The sequence below is a fragment of the Microtus pennsylvanicus genome, chromosome 6, assembly GCF_037038515.1.
Source record: "Microtus pennsylvanicus isolate mMicPen1 chromosome 6, mMicPen1.hap1, whole genome shotgun sequence".
NCBI lineage: Eukaryota > Metazoa > Chordata > Mammalia > Rodentia > Cricetidae > Microtus > Microtus pennsylvanicus.
In genome coordinates this window covers 103,117,687-103,130,751 of record NC_134584.1, presented here as the reverse complement: position 1 = coordinate 103,130,751, position 13,065 = coordinate 103,117,687, and the positions used below count along the sequence as shown (strand labels likewise).

The window sequence follows — 13,065 nt, the reverse complement described above, 5'->3', positions numbered from 1 at the left end:
TATTCACAATTGGAGCAGGCACTGCTCAGAGTGTTGCTTCCTGTATGCGTTGGTGTAATTTATTTATATTAATGACTAACATTTAGAAAATACTACACGGAGAACGGCTGTCTTAAAAGTCAGATGGAGCATGAGTAATCCACGTTCTTTGTAGACATTGAACGCAATCATCTTACTGCTAAAGTGTGATTGAATTATTGGGAGACACGAGGTCTTAGCTTAACTTCCCAAGAAACCTCATGACCATGAGATCCCTAAAGTAAGATATATCAAGTTATGCTGAAAATGCAATGGAATGCTGTATAGCAAGGCTTCCCCCACTGTCCAGTATTACTAAAACTAGATGGTTTAGAAGGGTGAAGCTGTTTCCACTACTTCTACTTAATTTCATGGAATCTGTCAGGAATTTAACCAGATTTCAGGCCACCATTTGAATAACTTACAGGTTATCAAATGCCATCCCTGCTTCCAAAACTGTGCTTTCGTAGTTCGTTATGATCTGGAAGGAAAGAGTGAAACATCTTTGAGCCTTGATAGAAATCTCATTCAAGTTTAGATAACGTCTTCATTGTTGTTGATTTGATATTTGATTTTGGCATTGGACAATGACTCCTGTATATCATGTATATCATGATTTTTTTATAGCATCCACTGTATGCTTTGCACCTAAAAAGAAGTGGTTATTCCAAACTTAGACCTTATTGCACATGTGCAAATCTGAGATAGAGAATTATGTTTCAACAATTCTTGTAATACTTCTCTCTCCCTTCTCTATGATTTTCACAGACAAGGCATAATTCCTGTGATTTGATTTGAAAGGAGAGACCAGCTCTGCACTGAGTGATGAGATCTGAGCAGGGAATAAAATATTCTTGAATTAATTTGCATAATAGAATTCGATTGGTTACAAAGCTGTGTTTGTTGAAGGAGAGACCAGAGTCCCTGTGCTCACCCACAAGGGAACACTGCAGATACAAAAATAGGATTTCGAGCTCTAATGGGAACCTTGATAATATTCTTCGCGTAATGATAACCTGTCTTTATCTGTAAATTAGCTAGCTAGAAATAAAAAGGATGGGTCAGTGTGTCTGATCCCTCCAGCTCTGTGGGGGAGGAGAAGGCTGAAAACCAAATTTGCTTGCTTTTTGCTAAGCGTTTTTGTCTTTCATTCTCTACCCAATAACAATTTCCAGCAGGAGTCCAAATATACTTAAACACCCTTATATGTCATTTTCTTTTATGGAGACAAAAGCAGGCACAGCGGGAGTGTTTTATGCTCAAGGCGCAGTCACTTATGACGGACTATCTGCTCTCCAGATAGAGGGGTGAGCCTTCCACTTAGAACTGGCGATTTTGCAAATCCATTTTCCTGTCATGTTATTACTCCTGTGACTTTCAACAACATTTATTTTTCCCTCTAAGCAATGTGCTCCCATCATAAAATAAAGTCTTCTTATGTGTGTTAGTGGAACCCCAAAGCTTATACATCCTGGCCAGCTGCTAAAAAGTACTTTAGTGGAAAGATTGCTCCAGAACTGCCTTTGGGGGTCATTATTAATACTAATTAGAGCATTGATATATTTCCCTAATTATTACCCATGTCAAGGTCACGCTAGGAATGCAGCTTCCCATTAATTTTTGTGTGAGTTTCGTGCTATGTTTCTACTGTATTCATCAATCCGTTCCTGAGATGCTCCAGATCATTCTTAGAAAAATCCCAGAATTAGATAAACCAAACTCCCTAAATACAAAATTTGAGGTCTGTCTTTATAATTTTTGAGATAGAAATTTAAGGATAAGGAAAGAAGATTAGTCACACTGCATTGTAAGACTTGGTGGTGATAATTCATCACCTTGTGTCCATTTTTACTATGGCGACTTTTATGAAGTGCTTTCTCTTTTACTTTCCAGTTTGACTAATTCTTTATTATTATTATTATTATTATTATTATAGTCTATGTACTCCAGGATACCTAATCCTAAATTATTCTCATGATAGGGTAATTTTGAAGATATGGAAGGGTCTTTCTGGGTTTGGTTTTAGATATTCTGTTAAGAGATGCTGAATCAGGTAAGGGGAGGAATCCACATCGACTCTTCTGAGAATCATCATCCCTCAGGGTCCAATCCTTTCTTTCCCTTTGACAGTCTCTGAAACCTTAGAAAAATGACTTCATCTTTGTGTATTCTAGTTCACATGCATATGTAATGGAGATTACAGTACTATTGTCATTTGTAAGGTTCTTGTGCTTAGTTAACTCTTGAAAAGTCCTTCTAGGTTTAGGCTGATAACATTAACAAGTGCTAGATAATTTGTTTATCATAGTCTTGTTATTACCATACAGTCGATTCCAGTCAATGTGAACTTACATCTTGCATTCTGATAAGTCCTAGATTATTCTTTTCATTTTTAAAATCACTTGAAAAACAGAAAAAAGGAAGAGAAGGTTCACTTGTTCAATATAGACATTGAAGGGCTGGGTTCAAATCTTAGTCTGGCTATCATCATAACCCTACAGGAGTACAATTTGTACTTAATTTGTCTGGACCTCAATGTTCATATCCTTTAAAACAGGTTATTTATAGTCCCATTAATAGGATTAACATGTTAATCAATAGGTGACTTAATAATTGTGATTTTTTAGAAAGATGGCTAATGAAAAAATAATTTGTTCAATAGATTTTTATTCTAAAGTGAGTTAATGACTTAAAACCCACCTCATATAATTTAAGAATTAATTATCAAGGAAACTAGTCCATTGTATTTGGTCATATAAATGATTAAAAATTATGAGACCAATTAGTTACTTTTAAAAGATTAGTTTTGCTATTGTTTCCAACTGAGAATTTATAATACTATCCCTTTATAAAAAGAGTAAGGCCAATTGTTTATTGGTCACATCAAACCTCTTACTCATTAGCATGAAACTAGACTTTTTTTTTTTATAAAGTGGAAAAGTTGTCATGTAGTTTCAGCACTTTGGTGTCAGAAATAATTGTGCTTTACAGCAAAATGGCAGCCAAAAAAAAAGGAGGTGCAGAAATATCAACTTTAATTAAACTCTTTCTTTCAAATACACTTCACAGTTTATATGCCGGAATAATTTATCGCCTCGTGAATGAACACTTAATACTTGGCATGGTACAAAACAGGCAGGGACCTTGCGCCATGTGTTCTCTCCTTTCTCTTTCTAGAATCTCCACATGCGCGGCAGTAAGTCTGAAGTTCAAGTGTCTGTTTGAACTCATGCATTGAGCTGTTATGGATGCCCTCTTTGAGCTTAGTTCTGAGACATGTGTAGTAAATATGACCTCTATTATTAAGAGGCTACCAGCCTGTTAAGGATGAAGAATATGAATCAGAAGAAACACCTTCCATAATCTTTCATTAACACCCTAACCATTTACAAGAAGAGGGAAGCCACTGATAGACAATTTCATTCAAGGCTTTCATTTCACCAATTGGAAGGCAAAGCCTTATGGAGGGGAACTGAGGTGGTTCAAGGACAAATTAGTATTGGAACCTTGTTTCTGTAGTTGTTCCCCGGTGTTCTCACTGCTGCTTCTTATTGCCTCACTTTAAGATCTCCTTCCTGCTGATAGAATTTTCTGTGCTTTCCCATGTAGTGCCCTGGGCTCGCTCTAAGCAGCATTCGGTGGATTATTAAAATGATGAGTGTTGGGGCTGGGGAGATGGTTCCGTGGTTAGGAGCACTTGCCATTCTTGCAGAGGACCTTAGTTGGGTTACCAGTACTCATTTCCAGTAGCTCACAGCCAGCCAGAGCTCTAGCTTCAGGGGAACTGAAGGCTTCTGGCCTTTGTGAGCATCAGAACTCATATGCACCATTGCGACACACACACACAAACACACACAGAAAAAAGGATGAAAGAGTTAAAAAACAATATATTTACCTGAAGAATTTTATGCATTCTGATGCATACAATGCAAAACAACAAATGCTAAAGGCTTCAACTCCTATTCTTTAAGAAGAAACTAGAGCAATACTATTGTACAGTTTTATGTGGCTCATGGCAGAAACCTTTAACTTTGTGTCTTCAGCCTTTTTAGTTATTGTCTTGGCATATGACAAAGAAACCAAAAGCTTGGATAGGTCAAGTCAAAGGCTACCAAGGGAAACAGAATTTACTCTGTGAAAAGGTGTTCTACCAGCCCACTTATATCCTAGATGACTAAGCCAAATGGCTACATTGTCCCCTGAAACACTTATTTTTTCTTTCCTTTTGGAGTACCTCACTAGTCTCCTTTTGTCTTCTCCATGAGCAATAAACAGTGACAGGCTTGCATCTTGTTACTATGGGAAAAGAGGAAGAATATTAGGTCCTACTCAGCATTTGTCCCTGGGCAGTGGAGTAATAGAGAATGTAAGTGTTTATGAGAGCTATCTTAAACCTATGCTCTGGATGCCATCAAGAAAGAACAGATAATTTTATATAAGGAAGCACGAGTTTTAAGAAAGGGGATTAAGCATGAATGTTACATAAATAGGAAGTTATTTCTCATACCATAGTACTACAACTCAAAAAAAAAAAAGAAGTCTAGAAACGAGAGATTGTAGGTCAGATATATACAAGGAATTGGAAGGAAAACTTTGCCAATGGCTTCTTCTTACTGCTGATGAATAGTAGCGTGATGGTTGTGTTTTGGTTTGATGATAGGTCCTGTTACAGGTTTCTTGTTCAATTTTTCGTCTTGTGATTGGAGTGAAGTTGGAAAGCATCTTATATAAAACTGTCCAGCAAGAGAGAATGCTTAGCTGATGAGGGAGATTTCAGACCATAAAAAAAGCAAATTGATGCTGTAGCCTTAATTGACTTCTATAGCTTTTATAGATTCCCCCTGTGAGTGAATGAGAATTGACCTATTAGTTGACATTGTAGTGTTAATTGATCGCTATAACTTTAATTAATTGATCCACAATGCTCAATAAAGGCTTGACCTTTTAAATACTTTTCGTTTTAATTATAGCATCTTGCTAGGTAGGGCTGGCCTGGAATTTACTATGGAGCTCAGATTAGAACAAGCTAGCCTCAAACTTTTTTTTTAAATTTATTCTTCTCTTATATATTACATCCCAAATGCACATTCCCTTCCCTATCCTCCTCCCAGTCCTCACCTCCCCTTCTATTTCCCCAGATCCATTCCTCCTCTGCTTCCCCCAAGAAAAGGATAGGACTCCCCTTTTTGGGATATCAACCAAACATGGCATATCAAGTTACACTAAGACTAGGTACATCACCTCATATTAAGTTACTCCAAGGCAACCCAGTATGAAGAGAAGGGTCACAAAAGCATATAAAAGAGTCAGAGACAGCCCCTTCTCTCATAGTTAGTTAGGAATCCCACAAGAACACCAAGTTCTATAGCCATATCATATATGCAGAGAACCAGTCTCAGAATCATGCAGGCTCCCGGATAGTCAGTCCAGTCTCTATGAGATACTATGAGCTGTGTTTAGTTGATTCTGTTGTGTTGTCCTTAATCCCTCTGGCTCCTACAGTCCTTCATCCCACTCTACCGCAGGATTCCCTGAGCTCTGCCTAAGTGGGTGTCAGCAGCTGCTCCCATCAGGGGATGAATGAAGCCTCTCTCATGACTGTCAGGCTAGGTTCTGGTCTACTAGTATAGCAGAGTATTAGGAATCATTTCATTGATTTTTTTTTTTTGGCCAGTCATGTTTGGTTCTATCTTAGGTTTTGGGTTATCCAAAACCTGGTCCCTGGCTCTCCAGGCAGTGTCAGGCATGGACTACCTCTGGTGGCATGAGTCTCAAGCTGGACCAGTCATTGGTTGGTCATTTCCACAAGTTCTGCGCCACCCTTACCCCAACATACCTTGTAAGCAGGACAGATTTTAGGTTAAAGGTTTTGTGGCTAGGTTGGTGTCCCGATCCCTCCAGTGGCAGCCTTACCTGGTTACAGAAGATTGCCAGTTCGGTGTCTTTATCTCCATAATTAAGTGTTTTACTAGGGTCACCCTCATAGATTCCAGGGAGTTTCTACTGCACTGGGTTTCTATCTTACCCCTGAAATACCCACACCAATTCCAGTTGTCTCTCCCAGTATTATCTTCCCCTAACCCTACTCCATCCCTCCTGTTCTGTCTCTACTCAACCCTAGTTCACCAGAGATCTCTATTCCGTTTTCCCTACCTTGGGAGATTAAATGTCCCCACTGGAGACCTACTTGTTATGTAGCTTCTCTGAGTCTGTGAATTGTAGCATGATCTTCATTTACCTTACTACAAATATCCACTTATAAGTGAGTACATATTGTGTTTGTCTTTCTTTAACTTCACTCAGGATGATCTTTTTCCTAGTTCTATCCACTTGCTTGCAAATTTCTTGATGTTATTTTTTTCAACACCTGAGTATTACTCCACTGTACAAATGTACATATTCTTTATCTATTCTTCGGTTGAGGGACCTACAGGTTATTTTTAGTTTCTGGCTGTTATTAATAAAGCTGCTATGAACATAGTTGCACATGTGTCTTTGTGATAGGATGGAGCATTCTTTGGGTATATACCCAGAAGTGACATTGTTGGGTCTTGAGGTAGAAACAAAACATATTTAATTTTCCTTGCCTGCCCACAATTTTCTATTCTTACCTCCATTTCCTAAGTGAGCTAGCTGGGTTCAGAGAAAGCAGTCAGCTTTCCCAGAGCTAACAGGGGATAAACTGATATTCATGCCAACATGTTTGCTAACTGGGAATGAAATGATGAAGGCTGCAGCTAACCCAATATCTCTCTGCTTGCAGAAGCTGACTGGGGAAGTGGGCAGCCCTGACGTGATGTCCTCAGCGAGTGAAGATACTCCATTCCAGAGGAGGTCTACTTGACACATCTGGGAGGCCGCCGTCTGAAAGACTGCCACTCTGGTGGCGTAAGGAGTGATAGCTGCATTCTCCTGTGCCTACCACATAACCAAAAATGAAGGAGAACTACTGTTTACAAGCTGCCCTGGTGTGCCTGAGCATGCTATACCACAGCCAGGCGTTGGCCCTGGAGCGACGAAACCACCTGCGGCCCCCATTCCATGGACACCATGAGAAGGGCAAAGAGGGCCAGGTGCTGCAGCGCTCCAAGAGAGGCTGGGTCTGGAACCAGTTCTTTGTGATAGAAGAGTACACTGGGCCTGACCCTGTGCTTGTGGGCAGGGTAAGGTTGTTTGCATTCGATATTGATGTATCTGTACGTGTTTATTATCAGATCAGTAGGACATCGCCAAGACAAATGCTAAGCAAAAATAAAAAAAATAGGCAACCAGACAAAAGCAAGACATAATAAACCAAAAACAATCTAACAAAAGCCAAGTTAGAAAGCACTAACAACTGGCTACCACTAAAAAAATTAACCATATTGTATAAATATCCTTTCAGCATTTCCCCTTATTCATAGACTTAACCACATTGAGAATGCTTCTAATATTCACTTCTTTCAGCATAAGAACTCAATTTGTAAAAATTGCTTTGTAGTCTGTTGAAAGCAATACTGCCTTAATTTACCGAGCCATTCTTCAGCATGGAGAAATTTCTTTGATTGTATCCTAACCCCAACTTGCCTGACCCCATTTGAATGTTCTCATGTCTCCTTGTGTCTTTTCATCATAACTTTCTTTCCTGTTTTACCTCTGCCTGTCTCTTTAATCAGATTTCATTCTACTTTGTGTAAGGGATTTGATTACCTTTGAACCCTCAGGTCTCGGTACTAAACCCAAACACAAGGATATGAATGAGTGTGTGCCATTACAATAGGAGTGATTTTATCCTCATTGCCTTCGGGTATGGTTACACAACAGCTAGATTTGTACTTCTCCTTAGGTTGTGCATTTGCTGTGCCTCCCCATCAAAAATATAAATGTAGAGAGTCCAAATTACATTTGTCAAACTGACCTTCTACTACTTATTAAGATACAATATGTGGCTCTTTTAGATGATACTGACATAAGTTATTAGGAGACAGACATTTTCACATACACAAATTGAATCTGCACTGTGTGGAGAAGAGGATAAATCAGGTGAAAGCAATAACTGACCTCAAATAATCGAGGGAACGGAGTCATCCATGCATTCAATTAAAGAAGAAAGAAAAACTCCAGGTAGAATGAGAAGCGTCATAAAATTCAATTTAATCATTATGAATTTATGTCCTTAACACTTATGAAAAATAGAGGCAAGTACCTAGTAACTTCTGGCCTGAAAGTTAAGTAGAATTGGCTCAACATAGAGGAAGAAATGTAAGCCCAGATGATAGAGAAACACACCTCCGAACACCAAGGATGCCAATGAAGTTGTCTTACTTGTCCTTTTGTATGAAAACGGCAATCTGATTTTTAGACTCCGTGAAAGTGCATGATAATCTCAACATAATTTAGAACTGGGAATATGGTTTTGAGAAATATACTAAATAATTTTATTCATGTATACATAAGTGAAAAATGCAAAGAGATAGTCTTGATAAAATGGAAATACAGGGAAATAATTGACAAGCAGGCTCCCTAGGCTGATGTGTGGTGCTAGTCTACAGGATGAGAAATGAAAAATACAGCCCAGAAAGTCCAGGCAAAATAGCTTGAACAATGTGTAAAACTGGGTAGGAATTGCTGGGAAAATGACCTGTGCTTAGTCGCTGTCTTAGTGTGGGGCAGCATGTGTTGAGGCTTGAAATTTGCAGAGAAGACAGGACTTAGTGAGTCAGATAAGTTTTCTTTTCTTTGGATCTAGCAAATATTATATTACAAGGGAGAAGCACAGCAAAAAATAAGGGAAAGGAAAACCTGGCATCAAGTCCTGTCTGATCTTGAAAATTTAGCCTCATAAAAGGAGTCTTGGTTAGATAGAGCATGTGTGTGTGTGTGTGTGTGTGTGTGTGTGTGTGTGTGTGTGTGTGTGTGATGAGCAGCTGGATCTGGGAAATCTTTTCTTTTCCTTTTGAAATAGTGTTGAGATGGATCTCCCTTAAGTAGGAGGAATAGTTGACTCTTTCTCTAACAACCTCTGAATGGTGACATTCAAGGTTGAATGCTTTAAAATTCCCTGAAAAGGTAGAATTTGGCAAAGCAAAAAGACCTACAGTTTTCATGTCAGAAATTCAGCCTGTGTCATGCTGCTCTGTGCAAAGAGAGAAGTCATCAGTCTTGGGCGTCAGGAACTGGCTGTGCGTGCCTCGGCAACTGGACCCTTGATAGCTCTTGCTGTGTTCCCAAACCGCTTTTGTGTGGAACCTAATAAATAGTATTGTCAGTATAATAGATTATCTTTGTGAGAGAGTAAAACTAGTGAAGACTTAGCAGACTTTTAAGTGTTGGAGAGCGTGGAGACAAAGTAGAAACATGACGAACAGAATGCACACCAAAATTTCAGGTATTTGTCTAATTATAAAATTCATCTTTTTTTTCTTATGTAATGCATGGAGACCCTGAGAAACTTTCAGTAGTTTGACATTCATATTTATTTCTTTGTTCCTCATTCATGGGGCTGAACCTCTAACTTTTGATATTTGTAAAGCAGAGGAATAAAAAGAAAAGAACAATCGTGGAGAGGTAGCGAAGGGGAGCACAGACCTTGAAGAATACAGCACGAAGGTTGGGCAATTCTACTTGCCCACTAAATTCCATCAGATAACTTCAGATAGTCAACCTCTTATGAGATACATCAGTCACATTCCATTAAAATGGTGGGTTGTTCTGACTAACAAGTTCTGAAGTGAACTCTGTTTGCTCTCCCAGCTCCAGAGGCTGTGGAGTCCACAGCCTAAGTGGTCTTGTGTTCACCTCTGAGCTGAAATGTTTGCTATTTCACTAGAACACTGCAAATAAATTAGATATCTTTTGGGAAATTAAAATGGCGCAAACATTTTAAAAAGTAGGATACTCAGCTTAGTTTTGTTTTTCTTTTGTGAACCTCATGCAAGCTGTGTAAGACATAGTTTGATAATAATAATAGAAATTCTGCTGAAATAAGAAAGTGATATTAGTATTCAAATTAAATAAATTAATATTAAATGATAATTAGTAATAGTTTCTGTTGTTGTGAATGCTAATTTTTTTGCTGAAATTCTATGTGAAACAGCTTTTTAAAATCTCTTAGCTATTTTTCTAATGCTATAAGACAATGTAAAGTAACATATTTTTCCACAAGAGGAGATAATGAAGGCAAAGGAACTCATAAATCATGAGGATTTAAAGGGAATAGAAGGAGTTTATTGCTGTGAGAAAATTAGTGAGGTCTGTTCTGAATCACAGAACAGAATTGAGTAGAGCTGGTAGCAAAGATGACTATCATAACAGTGGATTCTTGACATGCCAGTATAAAAATTGTCTCTAGGCTCTCTGGAAAATGTAAAAAATCCAACCACATTGGAGGTTATTTCAAGGGTCTGAGGGCTTCATGTCTACCCTCCTGTTACACCATCCTTTGTGCTCATAGGAGACTTTTCTAAGAAGATAAGAGACCCAGATGGTAGACCCTGACTATTAGGCAGATGATCTGTAGAAGTCTGATTAGCTGAGTTGCCTGTAGTCGCAAAAACCTGGACAATATAAACATCTTTTGAGGAGGCTCTCTGGAAGAAATGACAGTAATATCAAGTGGAATGTCATGAGGAAATTTTTTGAATCTTTATGGTGAATGAGTTACAGAAGTTGAAGTTAGAGGAAACCACAAGAATAGCATGTAATCTGTGGCCCAGTATTATGTGAAATTAAGCCAGGAACACTTATGAATTTGTGGAGATCAGCTTATATATGTATAGACTTGAATAAATAGCTCATAAGAGAACTGGCAAAAAATGTGATTTCTAGTGAAAGAAAATGAAGGAACAGGAGTAAAATTTGAGAGAAAGATACTCCATAAATCCATGCTTACATCTGCTCAAAGTATATGCATGTATTTCTTTCAAAATGTGTACATATATATTTTGTATGTATGCATATATACACAAAAGAAGAGAGAGTAAGTGCATTAAATTTCAGAATTAAATATTTACTTATATTTTAGCCTCATCATTACCTAACTTGATGTCCTTGGTCATGGTAGTTATCTAAGACTGGATTTTGACATTCAGAAAATGATGGTGAAAATGACTTGCTCTCATGATATATGTATGAGTGTATGTATGTGCACATATATGTGCATGATGTAGCAATCGGCCTGTGAATTTTTATTGTGTTCCTTATGAAATTACAAGTCCTGTTTTCTCTTTCTCTAGCTTCATTCTGATATTGACTCTGGTGATGGGAACATTAAATACATTCTCTCAGGTGAAGGAGCTGGAACCATTTTTGTGATTGATGACAAATCAGGGAACATTCATGCCACGAAGACACTGGACCGAGAAGAGAGAGCCCAGTACACACTGATGGCTCAGGCGGTGGACAGGGACACCAACAGGCCACTGGAACCACCATCAGAATTTATTGTCAAGGTCCAGGACATTAATGACAACCCTCCGGAGTTTCTGCATGAAACCTATCACGCCAATGTGCCTGAGAGGTCCAATGTGGGTATGTAAGTTGGGGTCACTTGCTCCACTTCTAGCTGGTGTCTTTGCAGGTACAGGCTGGTTCCTGTGCTCCCAGCTAAGACCAGAGCCTGTGTTGAATCTTTATTGCATCTTAACAAGGAAAAATTATTTAATTGGATTTTTTCTCTTATTAAAAATAGCTATCTTTCTTACATAATATATCCTGATTATGGTTTCTTCTTCCTCTATTCCTCCTAGTTCATTCCCGCTTTTCCTCCCATCTGGAGCCTCCCTCTTTCCATCTCTCAGTAGAAAACAAACTGCTAAGGGATATTGATTGAAGAAAACATAGAAAGATAAAACAAAAACTAATGCATCAGAATAGGACCAAAGAAACAAACAGAAGGGAAAGTGCCCAAGAAAAAAGAGAGTACATGAAGCAGATATAGATACAGAAACTTGGATTTTCAAATGTTCATAATAGACTTGGAGGTTGTAAAGTCAAGAGATATTAAGAGTCAATGGAGGAAGAATATGATTTAGTTTAGCAAATCCTGACTCAGAGAGTCAACTAAGTCATGTGGCACCACTTAATATTGTTTCTTCCTTTGTAGAATGGGAGTAACGATTTCCTATCTTCAAAGAGTATTGATAAAATGCATCCAGTCACTAGGGCATATTGATGTCCATTAAGTAACAGCAATGACAGTGTTTGCTGCATGTGGGATTTGCCTTAACTGATTGGGTCTGTACCCTATCTTGTTTAACTTGGCCACGATTAAACTTTGCAAAGCAATGGATCTAGTTACCCACGAATAAATGAGAAACAAAAGGAGAAACAGTTTGACCAATTTAACCAAGGTCGTTGTGCTACTTAGTTCATGCAGCATGCGTCATCTCATGCAATACACTTAAAAGACACACTGCTTTTCTCAAAGATGGAATTCTGATTGTTTCTTCAAGACGTTGCCCTCAGGTATCACTTTCACTTGAATTTCCAGAATGTGCACGATTATCAGCATGGTTATCATCTTTTGAGGCAGTCTGATCCGTTAAGCTTGGGTGAATCTAAAGGCAATCAGGGATTTTTATTTTTCACTTTACAAATGACAATAAGAAGCACTAAATATGAGGATTAGCTTACTCAAGAGAGTCAGCTGGAACGTCGGAAGTTTAAGGTTCTTCCAGTCTCTGTGCAGATCCTATTGTGCTCCTTCATCTCTTCCCTCCTTCCCATCACCCATCACCTTTTCTTGTCCTGTCCGCTGTTTATTCTACCCTCACATGCAAATTCTAAGGAGAAGCAGACTTGAGGAAGTGGGGCTAGCTAGGCATCCAAACTGATAACCCATTGGACTTATAGTTCTCTTCAGGGGACACTTTGTGTCTTGGACAGTGCCCAGATTTTCTACTATACCACATGAAGACTATTGTCTTTGTTGTCAGATGAACATGTGATCCTGGCTCCTTTGTATACCTTCATAAATTATCATTTTGTCAACTAGTCAACAATACAATGAGGTTCATGTTTACAATAATGGTTAAGTAAATACATAAAATAGAAAAAGTTGACAATTAC

General features: G+C 38.4%; 1 protein-coding gene across 3 annotated transcripts in view; it reads left to right on the top strand.

Moving 5' to 3' along the window:
- The window catches only part of Cdh11 (cadherin 11), a 152,021-nt gene that overhangs the window by 97,183 nt on the left and 41,773 nt on the right, over positions 1–13,065 (top strand). For all 3 annotated transcript variants that reach the window (XM_075977046.1, XM_075977048.1, XM_075977047.1), the window contains 2 exons: positions 6,782–7,181; positions 11,232–11,526. In XM_075977046.1, coding sequence (XP_075833161.1) covers positions 6,954–7,181; positions 11,232–11,526 — 523 coding nt within the window. In that variant the 5' untranslated portion in view covers positions 6,782–6,953. The remainder of the gene's footprint in view (positions 1–6,781; positions 7,182–11,231; positions 11,527–13,065) is intronic.